Source organism: Lutra lutra, chromosome 2 (genome assembly GCF_902655055.1).
Source record: "Lutra lutra chromosome 2, mLutLut1.2, whole genome shotgun sequence".
Taxonomy (NCBI): domain Eukaryota; kingdom Metazoa; phylum Chordata; class Mammalia; order Carnivora; family Mustelidae; genus Lutra; species Lutra lutra.
In genome coordinates, this window is record NC_062279.1 from 204,414,700 (window position 1) to 204,433,953 (window position 19,254).

At 47.2% G+C, this 19,254-nt stretch overlaps 1 protein-coding gene across 6 annotated transcripts in view; it reads left to right on the plus strand.

Moving 5' to 3' along the window:
• SHROOM3 (shroom family member 3) overlaps positions 1 to 19,254 on the plus strand; it is a 186,382-nt gene that overhangs the window by 57,494 nt on the left and 109,634 nt on the right. Inside the window, exon 1 of one of the 6 annotated variants that reach the window (XM_047719592.1) lies at positions 916 to 975. The exons of 3 other annotated variants lie outside the window; for them this stretch is intronic. In XM_047719592.1, the coding sequence (XP_047575548.1) occupies positions 941 to 975 (35 nt within the window). In that variant the 5' untranslated portion in view covers positions 916 to 940. Of the gene's footprint in view, positions 1 to 915; positions 976 to 2,312; positions 2,446 to 14,933; positions 15,020 to 19,254 lie in introns of those variants that run through there. 2 more of the 6 variants (XM_047719595.1, XM_047719591.1) reach the window with 2 other exon arrangements.

The following is a 19,254-nucleotide window of genomic DNA, read 5'->3' on the forward strand; positions in this document are numbered from 1 at the left end:
CAAAAAAGTGGGGATCTGAGAGGCATATTTTTCCCTTGGTTGAGGCAAGGAGGCTGTGGGGAGCGACGTCTGCTGGCAAGGAATAATGGATGTGATGGTAAATCTTACCGGTGGCCATGAATATTTTTATTGTTCCCCAGGCTGTCTTTGCTTAAATTGTGGGTAGTGATGGCTAAAAGCAGAGGGGTTTGTTCTTCTTAGTTTATAGTTTTGAGAATTAGACGGAGGGATGTTAGCTATGAAAGCTACTGAAGAGGGCTAGGTGATCTTATCTCTCTAATGAAAATGACTTGAGTCAGCTTTCTTCTGACCTCGGAGTTGTCTGGGTTCCTGAATGCCCATTTTTCTCTGGCATCTGCTCTCAGGAAGAAACCCTAGGAATGCATTAGACCGAAGATTTTGATTTACAGCTCATCTCTGTTTAATCTTTTAGTGATCTGTTTGTTTATTTTAGGAAAAGGAGCTCCTTAAAAGACATATTTTATGCTTTTGACTTCTTTTGACTCTTCTTTTAAGTTGGGGATATTTTGTCTTCAGGAAATGCATTTTGATATTTCTTTCCTTTCCCCTTCGTTTTCTCTTCCTTCCTTCCTCCTTTTCTTCCTGCCTGCCTCCCTTCCTTCCCTCCTTCCCCTCTACAACATGAATCTCCTGCTGTCCCAAGCCCATGGACAGCAAGGCAAGAAGTCACCTTAAGTCTGACCATCCAAGCTTATCACTCAGTACACCGCCTTTCAGAATGTCTAATGGCACTTGGGCCACAAATGACTGTTAAGGTCAAAGACCATAAGCATGAGTCAAACTGAAAACATTACCTTGCTGAGCCAGTCTGTCTGCCTGGTCACTTAGCAGTTTATAAAACTTGACTCCTAGCTAGAAAGCTAATTGCCAGAGGACACAGGGAAAGCACTGGGCTCTCACTGAGAACCCTTTATTTACTATGTGGCCCGAAGAATGGCCTGGACCTTTCAAGGAGTCAGTAAGAACACTTTTTATTTCTTGTAAGAAAATATTTCTTGGGCGCCTGAGTGGCTCAGTGGGTTAAAGCCTCTGCCTTCGGCTCAAGTCATGATCCCAGGGTCCTGGGATCGAGCCCCACATCGGGCTCTCTGCTCAGCGGGGAGCCTGCTTCTCCCTTTCTCTCTCTCTGCCTGCCTCTCTGCCTACTTGTGATCTGTCTCTCTGTCAAATAAATAAATAAAAATCTTAAAAAAAAAAAGAAAATATTTCTTGTAAGAAAGGTGATAAAAATAAGAATTTTTAAAAATTATTATTCAGTTGAATCCTTAAAGTCCTTTTTTCTCTGTAATTGACAAAATCTTTCTTGAATGATTACTATGTGCCAACATCTTTTTCTGCCTCTTTCCTATTTAGCTCCAGATTTGCGTGAAACACCAAAGTGGTTCTCAGCATTGTGAGCTAGTGTGGGACTAAAAGAACACTCTTGGAATCTGAATAAGAGACCTCTGGGGGCGGGGGGCGGGGGAAAGAAGTAAATAATTCCCTGCGCACCGTAGCGGGGGATTCTGTCTCAACTGTCTCAAGCGCTAGTGGAGAGAGCGGTGGACAGAGCGTTCAGTTCAGTTCCGAACCGTGTATTTGGTTTTGTTGTGCTTCTAATCCCCAGCACGTTAATCTTTGCAAGTGATGCACGTGCATTTTACATTTAGGTCATCTCAGTGTTTCTCGCCAAGTGGTTTTTTTTTTTTTTTTGAAAGATCCATTTTAAAAAAGGTGGACATTCTTAAAGGATTATTTTTAGTACCTAAATAAAATGATCGTAAAGCCTTCACACGTCCCCCTTTATTTCGCATTAAAATGCCAGCATGAAAAGCGACGGCAGGCCCGGTCTGCCCGCGGACACGGCGGCCTGCGGCCCTTCGTCCCGCGCTCGTCGGGGCCGCTCGTCGGGGCCGCCCGTCCGGGACCCCTGCTCCGCGCCGGCTGTTGGGGTTTTGCGCCGGCTCCGGGGCGCGCCGCTCCGACGCTGCCGCGCTGGTCTGCAGAAGACAGTCTGTGAGAGCCCCGGGGTCCCCGGCTGCCGGCCTGGCCGCCCGCACTCCATGCTCGGGAAGTTTCTGAGTTTCCCGGGAGATGAAGCACGAGCGACATTTGCCCCAGCCTGAGTCGTCGGAGAAGGCCGCGCGGTTTTGTTCTGCAGGTTTCCGAGAGCGGGGGCGGGGCGGGGCGGGGCGAGGGGGCGGGGCGAGGGGCGGGGCGGGGCGAGCGGATTCCCGGGCGGGCGGGGCGGGGCGAGGGGCGGGGCGGTCCTTACCAGCCTCCCTTCCCGGCCCAAACCCGGTGCGCTCTGCTCCTCCTCTGTCACGTTTTTGTGCCGCGCGGGTTTGGGCGCTCTAAGGCCGCGCTGGAAGAAGCCAGACAGAACTTAGAATGAGATGCTTGAAATCAGTCAGTGTGTTCCGAGCACCTCCGAGCTAGTACCGGGTAAGTGCACCTGTTGCAAGTTCTGGAGCAGCCTCCGTTCCTTTTTGGATTTAGTGATGATATTGAACATGGGAAAGACTGAATTAAAGCCAGATGAGGCCTGCCGTGTTTGCTAAATGTTTTGAAGTGGTCTGTGATAGATTTTAATACTTTTCTGAGTTAATAGGAATCCTAGCATATGATTTATACTTTTTATACCTTTTGGAGCCTGGTGAGTGTTCTCATAATTTCATGTCTTTGTTTACCCCTCTAGGCAACTACATCCTATTGTAAACGTATTTATCTTCCTTTTAGATTCCAAGCAACTGGGGAGCAGGGCGCTGTTCCTTTTGTCCACCAGCGTACCCCTAGCGTTCAGCATAGTGCCTGTCTATCAGAGGTGTGCAGTGGATTTTTGTCAAAGGCCCCATTGAGTCCAGATGTCACTCAGCTTGCTTTAGGTGTAGAAAAGTCCCTTGATCTTTCAGTTTTTCCCTGGAGAAAGGAGAGAAGGTGCAGAGTGTACTTGGGGTGTTCAAGTCGGCAGGTGTCCACTCTTTCTGGTGTGAGGGTAGGAATGGCATCCTACAGATTTCAGACTGAAGCACAAAACGGCTGTGACTAGGCAGTGCATAAGGCCCTTCGGTCCGGGCGGGCCCTGACTCGTGTAATTGGTGTGGCTAGAAATCAAAAGAAAGAAATTGTGCCCTCGGAGCGAACAGTGCTTCTAGCGGTATAAAATGACTGTGAGATTCCACATCGCCAGATGGGGATGATGTTAAATTTGCCCTTTATCTTTAGGGAATTAGGAGAGGATCGCCTGCTATGTTAAAGGAATCTAGTTGCCTGCACATAAATTGTTGGTATTTAAGTAAGAGAGCTGGGGCTTCACTGGTGCTGCTCACTGAGGCATTTCTGCTAAAAAGGTGACTTAAAACTTCCTTAAACTATTCATTTTTAAATATACGTTCCTACTGTCTATCTCAAATGCTGCTGACCATCTCCAAGGTTGCCTGAATAGTAAAAATGTCAGTTAACGAGGTTTGTAGTTGAGAAATTGCTGGAATTAAGAAACATAATCTTAGTTTAGCGTGGGTAGAATTACCCAAAGTCACTGCCACTGTGCGGTCAATGCCGGCAATTCACCTGCGCCATCTCTGATCACCCACTGAGAAGGAGGTGCTCTTGCCTCTGTACAGGTGAAGGAATTGAGGCTCAGAGGTGAGACATCTTGACAACATCACTTCGTATGAATGTGGCAGATCTGGGATCTGAAATTTGGCTGCCCCAAAGCCCCTGCTCTTTACTCTGTGTTTCTTCAGGATAAAGGCACTCTTGACTCTTGTTTCCTTAGGTTGAATGTTAGCTCACATCATTGGTGAATCCTATTTTTGTAAAGACACAGGGCTGATGGGTCATCAGCAGGAGCATTCTCTCATTGTCCTTGAACTTGTGATCATAGACAGTGTTTAGAGAACTTTGGGATTTTGATTCAAACTGTTGGCGGTCTGCCCAGAAAGCTCAAATGATTAGTAATTGCCGTGCTGGTGAGTCTAGGCTGGTGTTTCGCAGAAGTCTGTAGACAGGTCCTGGCTACGTTCGCCCATGTTATGTTACTTGTTAGGATCACACCACTTTTAGAGATGTTCGTAAGGGCTTTTTCTCTAACATTTTTCTTGGACTTTCTCCCAACGCCCTGACTAGTCCCAGGAGGTAAATCCAGGAGCCTCTGGAGTGCAGCCTGTTGTGGTAAGATCCTAGGGTTCATTTAAAGCTTAAGAAACAATCTCAAACCCTGGGGACTGAGTCAGAACCTCCAAAACTGTGGGGTTTTTTCCTCCAAATAAGATAAAACCCAACAGCCATTTCTTTAGGAACTTTTGGCCCAATTCATCCTAACATTTTAAGAAACCTCAGTTTTAGGTCTTACGTACAGTTATGCCAGTGAAATGTCCACTTGGTAGAGATGCTATCCAGTGCCATGTTCTCCGTTGTTTGTATTCTGTATGTGATGATGAAAGTGACAAGGATTTGGGGGGTTGCTGGTTTAAGCTCCCTGAAAGTCAGCTGCCCAGAAAATCAGCCGTCTTCCTAAGAGTATCCACAATGCCTGTGATTATCATGGGTTTAAGTACATACCATATTACTCTGTTTTGCAAAAGTCTTACTATTGCTTTTCATTGACAAAGGTAATTCAGAAGTTGCTTATTGACTGGTGAGTACTAGAACCAAGTGAATTACTACAATTTAATACTCACACCCTGCACTTTGATATAAGTTTTCTCTTAGATGGTTCCACTTTCTTTCTCTGTGTTGGATTACCAGACAGGGCTGTTGGAATTAATTATCCTGCTTTATGATATTGGGCAGACTAATAAGTGTGTATGAAAAGGTATTGAGAATATAGGTATGATTTCCCCCCAAAGAAATGTAGAAATGACCTGGAACAAATTTTAGGTGTGACGTAAAAATATTATACAGTTCGAGTCGATGTTAGGAAAGTAGTCAAGGAAGGAAACCTAGATCTTGTATTAGAATGACAGCTTGGCCTTGGCCTCCTTTCACTATGAGCATATTAGTGATTGTGGATCACTGGGTTTCTCCCTATTTCTGAAATATGTGGTTCGATGGAGAAAATAGTCTTAAAATCAAAGAAAGCAAGAATCCTCTTTATGGGCCATTGTGGTTCAGTGAGCACATTGGATCTCATGAGCGATCCCTGAGAGGATGGGAGCACCCAAGAGGGAATTACGCAATACTCCATGACCCTTAGACAAGCTTTTCTAGGAACTGGGTGCACTGGGGGCACAGGTGTTGGGATCCTCCTCACCGATAGTGATACTCATTCTTCACGTCACTCAACAAATACTTACTGAGTGGCTATTTGTACTGGACACAAGATATACCCCAATCCCTGCCTTCATTGAGATTATATTCAGGGCAGGGGTATAGACAATAAACATTCAACATAATACATAACTACATGACAAGTAATATTAGATTAGTGCGTGGAGAAAAAAACCAAACGGGGGACCAGGGATTCCAGGGTAGAGAGAAGTGGGACAGCTTGTCATTTTAAATAGGGAGACCAGGGTAGTCCTCAATGCAAAAGTAACATTTGAAAGGCGTGAGACAGGTAGCCATGAACCATGAGCTACCTGTCTCACTGAGACAGGAAATTTCCTGAAAATACCACTGAGCAAAGGAAATTTCCTGTGCAAAGGCCCTAAGGCAGGAGCAGATGTGTCTGAGACTACCAAGGAGGTCACTGCTGGTGGAACAGAGTGAAGCAGATCAGGTCAAAGAAGTGATAGGTGAGCGGGGAAAAGCAGACCACCTGAGGGCTTGAAGATCATTGTAAGGACTCTAATTAGCTCTTACTCTGAGTGAAATGAGGTACCGTTGCAGGGTTTTGAGCAGACATGATTGACTCATGTTTTAAAAGAATTGTTTTGGGGACACCTGGGTGGCTCAGTCAGTCAAGCGTCTGCCTTCAGCACAGAACGTGATCCCAGGGTTGTGGGATCGAGCCCCACGTCAGGATCCCTGCTCCGTGAGGAGCCTTCTTCTCCTCCCCCTGCTTGTACTCTGTGTGTGTGTGTGTGAAATAAATAAATGACATCTTAAAAAAGAGATAGAGAGAGAGAATTGTTTGGCTATGAAAAAGCTGGAGTGGACAGGCAAGGGAAAAGGAATTCCAATGAGACATTTGGTACTTAGGATTGAAAACGGGGCCAGAGATGAAAACTTGGATTCTTTGGCACATATATGATACCTAAAACCATGAAATATCCCATGGAAAGTCACTGATCCCTGGACGTTCCATTTCTAGAAGCTGCACAGGATGTGTTCTGGTCCTGGGGCCAAGCTGACCCTGCCTTCTCTTGTTTTTTTTAAGGCTCGCCAGACGCCATCAATCATAACCCGCCACACTGATTAGTTTAATCATTCGGTATTGACTCAATACAAAACATCTCCACACCATGTACAGTTAGAGCTAGAGGTCATCTACTAAAAGTTTCTCATCTTACCGATAAAAAAGGGGGGCTCGGAGAAGTTAAAGGATTTCACCAAAATGACAGTAGATGGTAACAGCGGAGCCGGCAGTTAGACTACCTTGTAGCTCAGCACTCTTCTTAAAGCCACCTAGAGCCCTTAGAACTTTATTGAATGGAACAAAAAGGTGGGAACAGAGAGGTAAAGTCAAAGGTCATTCCTGCCACCGACTGTTTGCTTCAGAGCAGACCTACAGGGAGCTCTCTTCTGCACGCACTTTGGCGGCACTTCCATCCCACAGCGGAGAAAGCCACAGAGCAACTCCCGCTGGCCCGCTCGCAAAGCCAGAGCTGGAAAGCGCCTTCTGATCGCTCAGGCCAGATTTTGAATACATCTGGGCATGATTTTTGAGTCTCAAGAAGCTGGGTGAAGAAAGGATAATTCCTTTTATTAAATCAGTCATAAGAAATTATTCGGTTCCTCTGAGACTTGGAAACTAGCAGAGGCAAGAGAAGAAAGAGAATGTGGATAATTCCACTGTCCACTTTTGATGATTGTTGATGATTTGGAGACATCTGGAAAGAGCTAAAAGGATATTCAGTTGAACATGATGTTTATTTGACTGTAGTTTGCAACCAGGCATATTTGTCCCTGACTCTAGTCCTTTCTTCGCTATTGGTGGACTATTTGGATCAGCTATTGAGTTCCAATGGCTTATCATAGACAGTTTGCAAACCGTATTGTACTTGGAGATATTCTACTTAGAGATCGTTCATTCTGTAGACATTTATGAGTACGTACTCTCGTGGCAGGCGTGAGAAATGCAGTGGTCACGACAGCTAAGGTGTCTGTTCTTGCAGAACTCACATTGTCATGGGGACACATAGACAATCAGCAAGCAAATAAGTAAGTGAAGAAGGTGGTTCCAAACAGTAGTGCGCGCTATGAAGGAAACAGCACAAGGTCAAGAGAGAGAGACTGGGTGGGCTACCGCAGGTCTGTGGGTCAGAAAAGATCAGGGGACTTTTGGACTCAAACCTAAGTAAAAAGAAGGCGGCTGCTGCAGGGAGGAGTGAAGCCTTCCCGGCGGGGTGTGGGGGCGGATGCAAGACCGAGGGTCTAGCATTTGGGAATAATGAGAGGAAGCTGGTAGGGCCGAGGCGGAGTGAGCAGAACACTGTGGGCTCACGTCTAGGGCCTCCTAGGCCATAGTGAGGGACTGGATTGTAGCCTCAGTGGAGCAGGAGGCCATTGGAGGATTTTAAGCAAAGGAACACTGTTACCGAATTATTTCTGTGAAATAACGCTGAGATCCTTTTTTTTTTTTGTTAAAGATTTTATTTATTTATTTGACAGAGAGAGATCATAAGTAGGCAGAGAGACAGGCAGAGAGAGAGAGGAGGAAGCAGGCTGCTTGCCAAGCAGAGAGCCCGATGTGGGGCTCGATCCCAGGATCCTGAGATCATGACCTGAGCCGAAGGCAGCGGCTTAACCCACTGAGCCACCCAGGTGCCCCTGAGATCCTTTCTTAAAGAGTAGGGCAGGAGTCGGAGCAGGGAGACCAGTCAGGAAGCTGTTAGTTATCCTCAGCTAAGGAGATGACAGTAGGGTACGCAGTGGTAGCAGTGGAGATGGCTGAGGGATGGGATTTGAGACAGGATTTCTGAGATGACGTCAGCTGACTTGCTGATGACTGACTTGATGATGACGGACATGAAGGGACAGAGTAATGAAGGTGCCTGTTGGGTTTGGGGCTGTACAGCTGGGATGCTGATGGGGCCATTGGGTAAGATGGGAAGAAAGGGAGAACAGCCAGTTTGGAAGGAGGGCAGGGGGCGGGAGGGGACTGGGCAATAGCTGAAGGGAGAGTTCTTTTTTTTTTAAAGATTTTATTTATTTACTGACAGTGATCACAAGTAGGCAGAGAGGCAGGCAGAGAGAGGAAGAAGTAGGTTCCCCACTGAGCAGAGAGCCTGATGTGGGGCTCCATCCCAGGACCCGGAATCATGACCTGAGCCGAAGGCGGAGGCTTAACCCACTGAGCCACCCAGGCACCCCAAGGGAGAGCTCTTTGATACGCCAATCCCTCGTCTGGGGAATGGCTATATACAAGAGTTTGGAATCCAGGGGTCTGAGCAGAGCTCACAGAGAAAGTGCAGAGTCATCAACATATAAATAGTATTTAAGGTCGCAGCACTGATTCACTCACCTGCAACAATTTCCAAAGAGGAGAGAAAAGACAGGCCCAGCGAACCCTTGGGCACATCAGCCTTGAGAGGAAGCTGACCCAGCAGAAGCAGCTTCAGGTAGTTGGGGGAGGCTGTGATGTTGTGCAAGTCCAGAAGGGAGAGTGTTTCTTAAGGAGGGACTAGTCACCTGTGATGAGAGCAGCTGCCCCTGCGAGGGATCCTGGGACATGATCACAAACTCCTGGCCTGGGCCAGCAGAGCACAGTGACCTTGACCGAAGCAAGGGCAGCAAACGCCAAGGAACAACCCCGGGGAAGGCCCGTGGACAGCTGGGGATGAAGGGGGAACGAGAGAAGGGGTGATAGGACGGGCGGACAAGGGCAGACACCTTACTCACATTTGTGGTTTCTAGCACGGTGTCGGTCCGGCTGCCGTGAGGAGGTGGGACTGTGACCAGGATTACTGGGAAGGCTCCTCATCTTAGGTTTTAGAGCAGTGAATTAAAAGTAATATACGTTCCTGGGACATTTGATCTCCTGCGTCTACCATGCGGGGAGTAGGCTGTCATGGAGGCCCCCCCTCCCATGTTTATATACGCAGCCTCTCAGCGTTCTTTGACACTAGGTTCTTGGGTGTGTTTTCTGTGGCAATACCCAAGTAGACAGAAGGCAAGGATAATAAAACCCAGAGTTTAGGGAGCACTTCGGATGAGGTTTGGTGGTGATTCGCTCATTTAATCCTTACCCCAAATGGTGGGGGCCCTTTAATCTACTTCCGACAAGATCCCATGACATCCTCGGAAATCCAGGTAATTAATTTGTCATTGAAATCTTGCAACACAGCTTGTACTGAAATTGGGAAATGCTTGTATTTCAGCAAAATTGTTTATTTTTATCTTTTTCCTTTTCTTCTCACCAAATACCCCAAACCATGCTTTTCTGGTGGTTTGGGCTTGGAATGCCGGGGCTGCCTGGGAGCCCCAGTCCCCCGCTGCTTAACCTACATCCTTTCTCTCAGGGCACATGGAAAGGAAACTCAAATAGGAAAAGCAGATGACAGTTGATAAAACCCGTGCAGCTACAAAATTGGATACAAGTTAGAATGCATTGAGCTGGAAATGAAAATTTTATTCCGGAAACCTCTTCTCAGTGGTGTTTAAAAAAGAAAAAAAAGTTGTGCACAAATAGAGCACGCACTTCCAGAATGCTCGTCCTGCCCATTACTCAACATTCTCCCTCCAAAACTCGTTTTCCCCTTGCTAACGAATTGCCTCTCAAAATCAAAATAGAACATCGTGCACCTTTTTCTCTTGCAAGTTCTTCGGTATTTTTCTATCTGACAGCTAGTAAAACACGATTGATTGATTGGCTGCTCCTAGTGTCTCTAAGACTGACTCTTATTTTGGGTGCGGTCAAAGTGAAAACAAGGGCATTTCCGGGGAGTCATCAGCCCGCAGGAGGAGTCTTTATCCTGGAAATTAGAAAAGCCTGGCACTCATTGGTGCCCAGGAAGTGCCCTAGACTGGAATTGTGTTGTTGTTTTAATCTGAAAATGACAACATAGGACACGGCCAAGGGCAGGCAGCCTTATATTATGGGTGACGCAGCTTTAATTGGTGTGGAGGGGCCATGCCTGTGGCATTAGTCCTCGGAATACTGGCCAACCAGATCGCTTTCAGCGTTTCTCAATGTTTAGTTTCATCTTATAATTAAGTAACAACGATCATTTCCTGACAGTTAATAACTGGCTAAAGGAGGTAGAAGCCTCATTAGGTTTATAATTTATCAAATTCTAAGCTCTTCACCTGCTGTGTTGCAAAAAGAGAAAGCATCCTCAAGTTCCAAACTGATTAAAGACAATCTCCAAGCGTATTTCATATGTGAGAGTGCTAATTTGTTCTTCAAAGGCTGATATTATTATTTTCCAAGTTTAAAAAAAATAACTATTCTTCTCTCTCTCATTTTCTCAGTCAAATAAATAAATAAAATCTTTCTAAAAGGGTTGTGGGGGGGTGCACCTGGCTCAGTCAGTTAAGCATCTGCCTTCGGCTCAGGCCATGATCCCAGTGTCCTGGGATGGAGCCCCACATTGGGCTCTCTGCTCAGCGGGGAGCCTGCTTCTGCCTCTCCCTCTGCCTGCGGCTCCCCCTGTTTACACTTTCTCTCTCTCTCAAATAAATAAAATCTTAAAAAAAACTATCATTATATAAGCGGGAAATAATGTTTATGTGGTTTTGATAGAGATGCATTGAATTATGTCCACATACGCATGCACAGTAAAACAAAAGTAAAATGGGTAGGGCATGTTTCCTTTAAGAGTCTTTTTGTGACAATTCCGCACACTTTCCTGAGAACAGTCTTGACTACCCAACAACTCCAGCCAAATAACATCTTCATGAGTACTCCACAAGTATTGACTGAGCTCTGACTTTGTGTGGGGCACGGTTCTAAATGCTGAGGATACAACAAGGAGATAAAAACCCCCAACCTCACTGAGCTGATAATTTAAATCTTAATAATTTCTGTCTTTGAGATTACCTGGAAGATTCCCTGGGCCCAGAAGACCACACATTAAATGTCTTCAAAGTGGTCCAGCGAAAGGTAGAGAAGAGTCCTCACTGGACCATCTTGTCTACCAGACTTCTGACCGTCTTCTCATTGCCCGATGGCCCCAGCGTCTGCTGGCTCAAAGATCACTCCCTGATCAACTGTACTTCTGAGATCACAAGTCTTCCCGCTAGTAGGAGAAAGTTTAATATCTTCTGTTAGGGGACCTGCTGCTTTCATTCTGGAATCTGTCATGAGCTGGTCACATAGGAAACAGTGAATTCTAATCCCTTGATGAAAACATTCATCTCCATAGTTTGATGCAGGGACAGTCAGACCTACAGTTCAGGCTCTGGAATTCTAGAAATATGGAACTCAATTACCATGATTCTTCCAAATGACTTCTATCTAGACCAGATCGAAAATACCTCTGGAGAAATGGAACATCTTTCTAAGGGTACCTACTCAGAGGCTTTCATCAGAGTTCCCACTGGGAATCCCTCAAAAATCCTTCTGCTTCATATTCTTATGAATCCTTGGAGTACAGTAACCTTAGGTGTTCAAAGAAACTCTGTGCTTCCTCTGCCACCAGAGCAACTCAAGATATGGGGTCCTCTGGATCTTCAGGGTTGGCAAAAATGCAAAGCAGAACTCCAGGAAAGCTTCTGGCATTTGGTTAGCGTTGTCACGCCAACCTTGGATTCAACATCAGAGATCCCCATCATTATCCTATATGGAACCTGTGGGCATTGCCCCTGGCACCTCCCTGAAAGTTATCCTTCTGGTGTCCCAACTGATTCTCTTGCTTATAGACTGTCTACAACCAAGAGGTGGGACTACCCCGTTCTTATGCTGACAAATCTAAATCTTCAAAACTCATGGGAACACTTCTTGTCCTGAGTATATTTCATAAACAGGCAGAATGTGTGATTGACGCACCCTTTATTTTATTAGAAGTTTGCTGTTGTTTCTTTTCTGGTAGAAATTCAGAAATTTCAAGATGTTCTTCATTACTTTAAGCCCCATGGGATAAATATTTGAAGGAACATCCAGCTATTTTAAAATCATGTGGCAGATGTAACAGTGCAGAAACACACACACACACATCTCTACTCATTCAACAAATACTCCAACCATTAGGAACCCAAGGGGAAACAGCTTGGTGCTTATTTAATGGACATTCTGTGTGGATATTTTCACATCAAGTATAGAGACTCAGGAGCAGGCTTTTACTTCATCCCTGAAATGACTACTAATTTAAAGTCACTTTTCCTAATGTGCCTCGCAATCCCATTTGCCTGTAATTTCTGAAGAACTACAGTCTTTGAACTCACTCCTGGATAGGAGGAAGGAGAGTTCTCTATATGATATACACACATTTAAGTAACCAGGAGAGTTCAAAAGAGAATTTTCCAGTGCTTTTCTGAATAGTCATACACTGTCGTGGAAAGATGGGCCTGGAGGCTTGAACCAGTACACTTGTGGGTGTAATGGGGAGGCCCTCTCCATTTCACATTGTTTTTCTAGGTCTAATGAAACCTAAGGATTGAGGGCTGAGCCTCACCCTGGTCATATAATCAGGAATAGAAGCCTGGTAGCAAAAAATGAGGTCAGCAGAAGAACCATCGTGTTTAGAGAAGGAAAGGCCTCGAAAAAGAGAGACTGCTCCAAGTAACTCTGGCTCCTTTTCTCTTTTCCTTGTGTGAAACACCATGTTTCTCTGTGCAGCCTCTACTCATTTTGAGAAGACTGAGGGGTTTTCAAAGCTGAGGGGTTTTCAAAGCTGAAGACAATCTCAGAGTCACAGGCTCCTCTGAAATTTTTGCTAAGGAGAAACAGAATAGGAAAGTAGAAAATTCTACCCTAGATGACAAATCTCTAGGTTCTAAGGATGAGTCCAAATTTCAGATGTGGGAATGTCCTCAGTCAGAAGTGAGACGAAACTCTTCCGGTTGCTTGCATTGGGGAAACGCCCTGATCTCTAGGCTTAGGGATTGTGAGTCAAAGCGGGACTGGAACCTTACGAAGTCTTTGTGTGTTGGGCCTTGAAAGGGAGGATGCAAGTATATGGGATGGCACCTCTTCTATGATTCCTTTCCCCTCCCAGGCCTCCAGGTCAGGTCCGGCAGGATTTAATGACTCCGAATCTCTGCGATGATTGGCATCTGGATAGCCCAGGGGAACTGGCAGGAGCACCCAGTCCACACATGGGTGGGAGGATGGGTGGAGGGACAGGGAACTGGACACCTAAGAAGTTGTCTTTTGGAGGAAGTAAAAAAAATGCTTTTGCCAAGCCTATTGGGTAAAGTCAACAGGAGACTCGAATCTCTACTCTTGTCCATCCTATTTTTTTTTTTAAATAGCACTGACTGTATAGAAACTTCAGAAATGGGGCGCCTGGGTGGCTCAGTGGGTTAAGCCTCTGTCTTTGGCTCAGGTCATGATCTCAGGGTCCTGGGTCCAAGCCCCATGTCAGGCTCTCTGCTCAGCGAGGAGGCTGCTTCCCCCTCTCTCTTCTTGCTTCTCTGCCCACTTGTGATCTCTGTCTGTCAAATAAATAAATAAAATCTTTGAAGAAAAAAAAAGAAACTTCAGGAATGCATGGTCTAGTATTGCATGTTTATATTTACTCCTTGGAGAGAATGCTAGATGGTTGGTTGGTTGGTTGGTTGGATGGTTGGATGGTTGGTTGGTTGGTTGGTTGGTCATTTTCAGTGCATGGGTTGCCTTTATTACTCCAAGTATTAGTGGTAAATAAATTAAAAATATTTTTAATCTAAATCTTCTTTCAAAGGCCCTAGTGGAAGGTTAATTGTCTAGTTTGCAATGGGCCAGGTCAAGTGGGTTGAACACTTTTTAGATAGCAAGAGCCATCCAGGAAGACCATCCTTCTCGTTTTCTTCTGAGTCTTGAAAATTACCTTCAGAAATAAGACAACATAGCTTGCTTTTTTTATTTTAAAGCAAATTTAGAAAGACATAAATGAAATGATCGCTTCTAAAGTGTGCTTCCCCTCCAGTATGCTCCTAGGAAATGAGTCCTCCAGGAATCAGATCAAAAGAGATGATGTGTTCCCTACTTCTGAAGACTGGGAAGCTTTTGGCAACTGTCAGAGTGACCTAACCTCTTCTGGAGGGAAAGGCATGAGGTCATGAATGACATAGACCAGCCCAGAACTCCCGTGCATCTACACGCTCTTGCCTCTGTAGAAACCAGAGTTTTCTCTGGGCGGGGGAGGGCTCACCATCCCACACACAGGACTCTGGCAGCAACCAGAAGCCAGATCTTGGAGGGCTCTCAGAAACTGCCTCACCTTGGGTCTCAAAGAACTGCTAGCACCTTCGTCTGGTACCCCCAAGCAGGCCTGGTTCTAGTTATAGGAAGACAGTTCAACAACCCCAGACAGAAGCTGGTAGTGTGTACCTAGTAACTGCACACGTCTAACTCCTACTCTGGAGGGACATGCGCTGGGGGGAAGCGCCCTGGTATCCCAAAGCCCCCCTTGACATGAATGTTTCTCTGAGGACTGTTCAGGTTCTCTAGTTTTCTGCCTGTTGGCCATTTCCCTGTGGCTGGCTCTCTTCCTTTTCCTGCACACAGCACAGCCTTATTTACTGCCAACTGGTGATGAGGCAAGGTGGCTGGGAGGGGCTCCTGCGTGGGGGAGCTCTGCTGTTTTCATAACCGGTGCCAGCTCTGAGTAGATGGTGAGTAAGAGCCTCTTCCTCTTCCCTCTGGGCTGCCCTCCTCTCCACACCAATCTCGTTGCCGGCCTGTCTCCGAGATGGTGCTGAGCAAGGGCGGCTGCCTGGCTCTGATGTTCCCTGGGCTCGGGACCCAAAACTCGAGAAGGCAGCAGAATCTGTAAGTGAGGGCGGCGCCGGCCCACATTCCCTGGTAGCCAGGATTCCTGCTGGAGGACTGCCTGGAGGAAGCAGCAAGCATGAAGGCAGTGAAAAGAGCATTTGCCACTCTTACTTCCTCCGCTAGAGCAATTGAAAGTGCTTGCTCGCTCGGGAAAAGCAGAGTGAGATGGGTGTTAAATGCTTCCTCCAGCGACCTTTGGGCTGATTTTAGGTTAGGTGCCTTTTCTGTTAGAGAATCTCCTTTCTGGCCAGTTTCTTTCTTTCTTTCTTTTTTAAGAGAAATGACATTTGCACGTTCCTTCTTATGTCTGGATATTACAACACAGGAGCATTTATGGTTATCCACGCCTTACAAGCCATACTTTGATTTTACCCTTTTTCCATTCTGGTTTGGGGCATAGTGTCTGTTTGGGATTTTGCCTGTTCTTCGGTGTTCCCTGCTAACACGTCTGTCGGTGGCTAGGTGATTATAAGCAGACAGAAAGGGGAGTTTTCTCCTAGAGAGACCTTCCCAGCTCGCGCTTAAAGAGGTTGTACACCTTGTAGAGGGAAGAGGCGATTCCTGTGTGTCTGTGTCTGTCTGTCTATGGTTTCTCTTTATTTTGCGGGGGGGGGGGTGCCGTAGTCTGCCGATTCTGCGCCTTCTAGCATAAAGATCCGTTTCTGATTTTGTGACATGATTTCTTTTCAGACTTGTAGTTTAATCGAATCTAGCTTTGAGTGACACTTTAAAAACTGTTCTCCGGCCTCGGGAGCATTTCTCCCAACCAGGCGCTTTTCCCGCCCACCTGCTGCCGTCGGTCCGGTTGGTAGCCGGCTCCACCCGGCTTCTCTTCGTTGTGCTGGATCCGTTCTGCACACAGGGGTCTATGCTTCAGAAGACGAGTCCTGCGAACCACTCAGACCTCTTCCTTGCCAGTAAAGTGCCCCAAAATCACAAAAGCAGAAAAGCCAGAAACAGTAGGCACCTGGGCGTTGGTGGACCATAAAATCAGAAATTCACTGCATAATATTGTTTTGTTCTCAGATGCATCACACTTTCCAGCTATGAGCTCAGCAGCCCGTGCGCTAGCTCTGGGCCAGCTGGCATCCCTGCCGCTCTACAGACGGAGAATGGGAGATGCGGCGGGGCGAGCCAGATCGCCCCAAAGCCAGGTGACCTAGCTGAAACTGGGAGCTGGTGCCCTTGACTTGTCTCCAGCCCGTCGCTGTGGGGACGACGTGGCTTAGCAGGGGGAGCTGGAGGCTGAGTTGACTCTGCCGTCTTGCCTTGCAGCCATCTGTATCTGGACCATCCGCCAGCAGCCAGGAGAAACGGTGGATGGAACAGTGGATACGTAAATGGAGATTGGGAGGAGACAGCAGAGAAGGAGGTTTAAAATGGGGAGATCAGGGAGCCTGGGTGTTCAGTGGATTAAAGCCTCTGCGATCAGCTCAGGTCATGATCCCAGGGTCCTGGGATCAAGGCCCGCATTGGGCTCTTTGCACAGCAGGGAGCCTGCTTCCTTCTCTCTCTGCCTGCCTCTCTGTCTACTGGTGATCTCGCTCTCTGTCAAATAAAATCTTAAAAAAAAAAAAAAAAAACGGGGAAATCAAGGATGCGAGTCCAAGAATATGCCAGAATACCCTTTTTGTGCGGGCGATGACGCCTCTGTTAGCTGCGGGCTGGAACTGTACTAGCTATGCTCGCTACTACCTGTCGTACGGAAAGCGTAGAACATCCTCCAGGAGGAGACGGTAGTCAAAATTAAGCTAAGCCAGAAACTTAAATCATTAATTTTGCAAATATTTATTGAGTGTCTCTCATGAGCCAAGTCCTATAATAGTCCTCCTCATAACCTCCCTGCCTGTCCCGTGGTAGAGGGAGACGATGAATGGATGGATTGATGCACACGTGTTGTCCACGGAATTTTGTTCTGGGGACTCCCTGTCTGCTCCCCACTCTTCCTCCCTTGAGAAAACCCGGACATCCCCGCAGAAACTCCAGCCTCACCCCTTCCAGAACCACCCACTCGCAGGAAGGAGGATTTCCTTAATGAAGGCTAATAAACGCGGGCTGGTGCCCCCGGGGAGGGAGGCTTTCTGCACGTTTACTTGGACGGAATCTGGGGGAGCCTTGCAGGACGGTCCCGCCCTTGCCGGCTCTGGGGAGGCGCATCTGCCTGTCAGAGGCTTCCGGCCACAAACCCAACCCAGGTGTCTCCTCGCTGGGTCGGCCAGTCAGAGCAAGTTTGCCTCCCCGGTCTCCAGAGCTCCACTGGCCTTCATGCGCCATCTCCTGAGCTTGCCTGCGGGGTCCCAGCTTGGCCTCAGACATAGCACGGCCGGGAGCTAGGGAAGGCACACCGGGCACCAGTATTTCCTGAACGACCTCAGTGCACTGGCCTCGGACCAAATGCAGAATTAGATTACTGTACCCGACCAGTTGGTTCACATTTTAAACAAATAAATAGGCAGATAGAGGTGAACTAAATAGAAGGGAAGGTGGAAATATACCCCAGGGAGAGGCCGGTGCCGGAGAGGGGAAACCAGTCAGAGCCTATCATTCTGAGAGCGTTAAGTAGGGCGGGACCTTAAGCTATTTCAGATCGAGCTCGTGTTTGTGATCGGCCAGAGAAAAGGCAGATTTGGTTGGGAGAGGGAAAAAAGGAGCCATACACTTCGTGCTCTTAAATGGCATTTCATTCCTTTGTGGTTGTTTCTGTCTTTGGGCCATCGCTGCACCTTGTGTGTCCCGCTGACAAAGTGGCCGGCCATGACCAAGCTATCACTTGTGTACTTTCCATGTCCTCCAGGGGAACGGGAACTCAGGGATGGCAGGGACTTTGTCTTCTTCATCTCTGGATTCCCAAAGCCTGATTGATAAATGCTTCCTGCATTGACATAGGCTACGCCCCCCACCAGGGACTCTAATTGAGTCTCCAATGTGAGCTTGGGCCAGGATGTTAGTCACTCTAGGAATTTAAAATTGGGGTAGCTCGGGGCACCTGGGTGGCTCAGTGGGTTAAAGCCTCTGCCTTCAGCTCAGGTCATGATCCCAGGGTTCTGGGATCGAGCCGCGCATCAGGCTCTCTGCTCTGCGGGGAGCCTGCTTCCCCTCCTTCTCTCTCTGCCTGCCTCTCTGCCTACCTGTGATCTCTGTCTGTCAAATAAATAAACAAAATCTTAAAAAAAAATAGAGGTAGCTCTAGATGTGAGTGATCTGACAGGTTTCTGGAGTATGATGTTATTCCCAGCATCTGAGGCGATGGGATAAAGAGTGGGAGGCAGGCAGTTGCCTGAGGCCCAGGCTTACAGCTGGGGCCGCTCTTGGGGAAGATTCTCGGGGAAGAGTGAGGGGACCCGAGTAGCTGAAGCAGAGGCTTCGTGTTTGAAATACACGTGTCACATACAGAGAAGGTAGGGTGAGGCCAGTGGGTGAAGGGACAAATGAAAATGTTTGAAATTGAAACTTTTGACAGTGGCAACTGTCATTTAAGTTCCATCAGAAGCCACTTAAGCTGGGCCCTGAGAGAAGAAAGGAAAGTTCAAAAGGGTCGAACCCAGCAACGCACCAGCCGTGCCAGGCAAGACGGTTTGGGGCCTCGGGTGCCAGAGGCGAGGAGCCTACAGAGGAGAGGGACGGCAGGTATCTATCTGTGGGCTCAGAAATAAAACCCTGGTCTTAGAAAGGTGACAGTGGGAATGATTTTCAAGTTTTGGGGGGTCCGGGGTGGTCGTTTTGAGTAAGTGTATCGTTTGTATTCACAACGTCCTCTAAATGAGGACTAGAGGAATGATGGCAAAATCCTTCATGCCACCGTTCTGAGCCTTTTACATCGTATCTCAATACACCCTTACAACACCTCTTTGAGGTACTATTATTAGTCCCATTTGACAGATAAATTAACTGAGGCCCAGAGATTTATTTATTTATTTATTTGAGAGACAAGGTGAAAGAGAGAGCGCAAGCAAGGTGAGGGGTGAGGGGCAGAGGGAGAAGCAGACGCCCCGCTGAGCAGGGAGCCCGATGCGGGACTCGATCCCAGGACCCTGAGATCATGACCTGAGCCGAAGACAGACCCTTAGCGACTGAGCCACCCAGGTGCCAGCTGAGGCACAGAGATTAAAAACGTGCCCAAGGTCACACAGTGAGTGAGACCCAGAGCCAGGACTGCAAACAGGTTGTAGGGCTGCACACCTCAAAGGGTTCACCATAAATACTGACTTTAATAAGTTCACTGGAGGATTTAT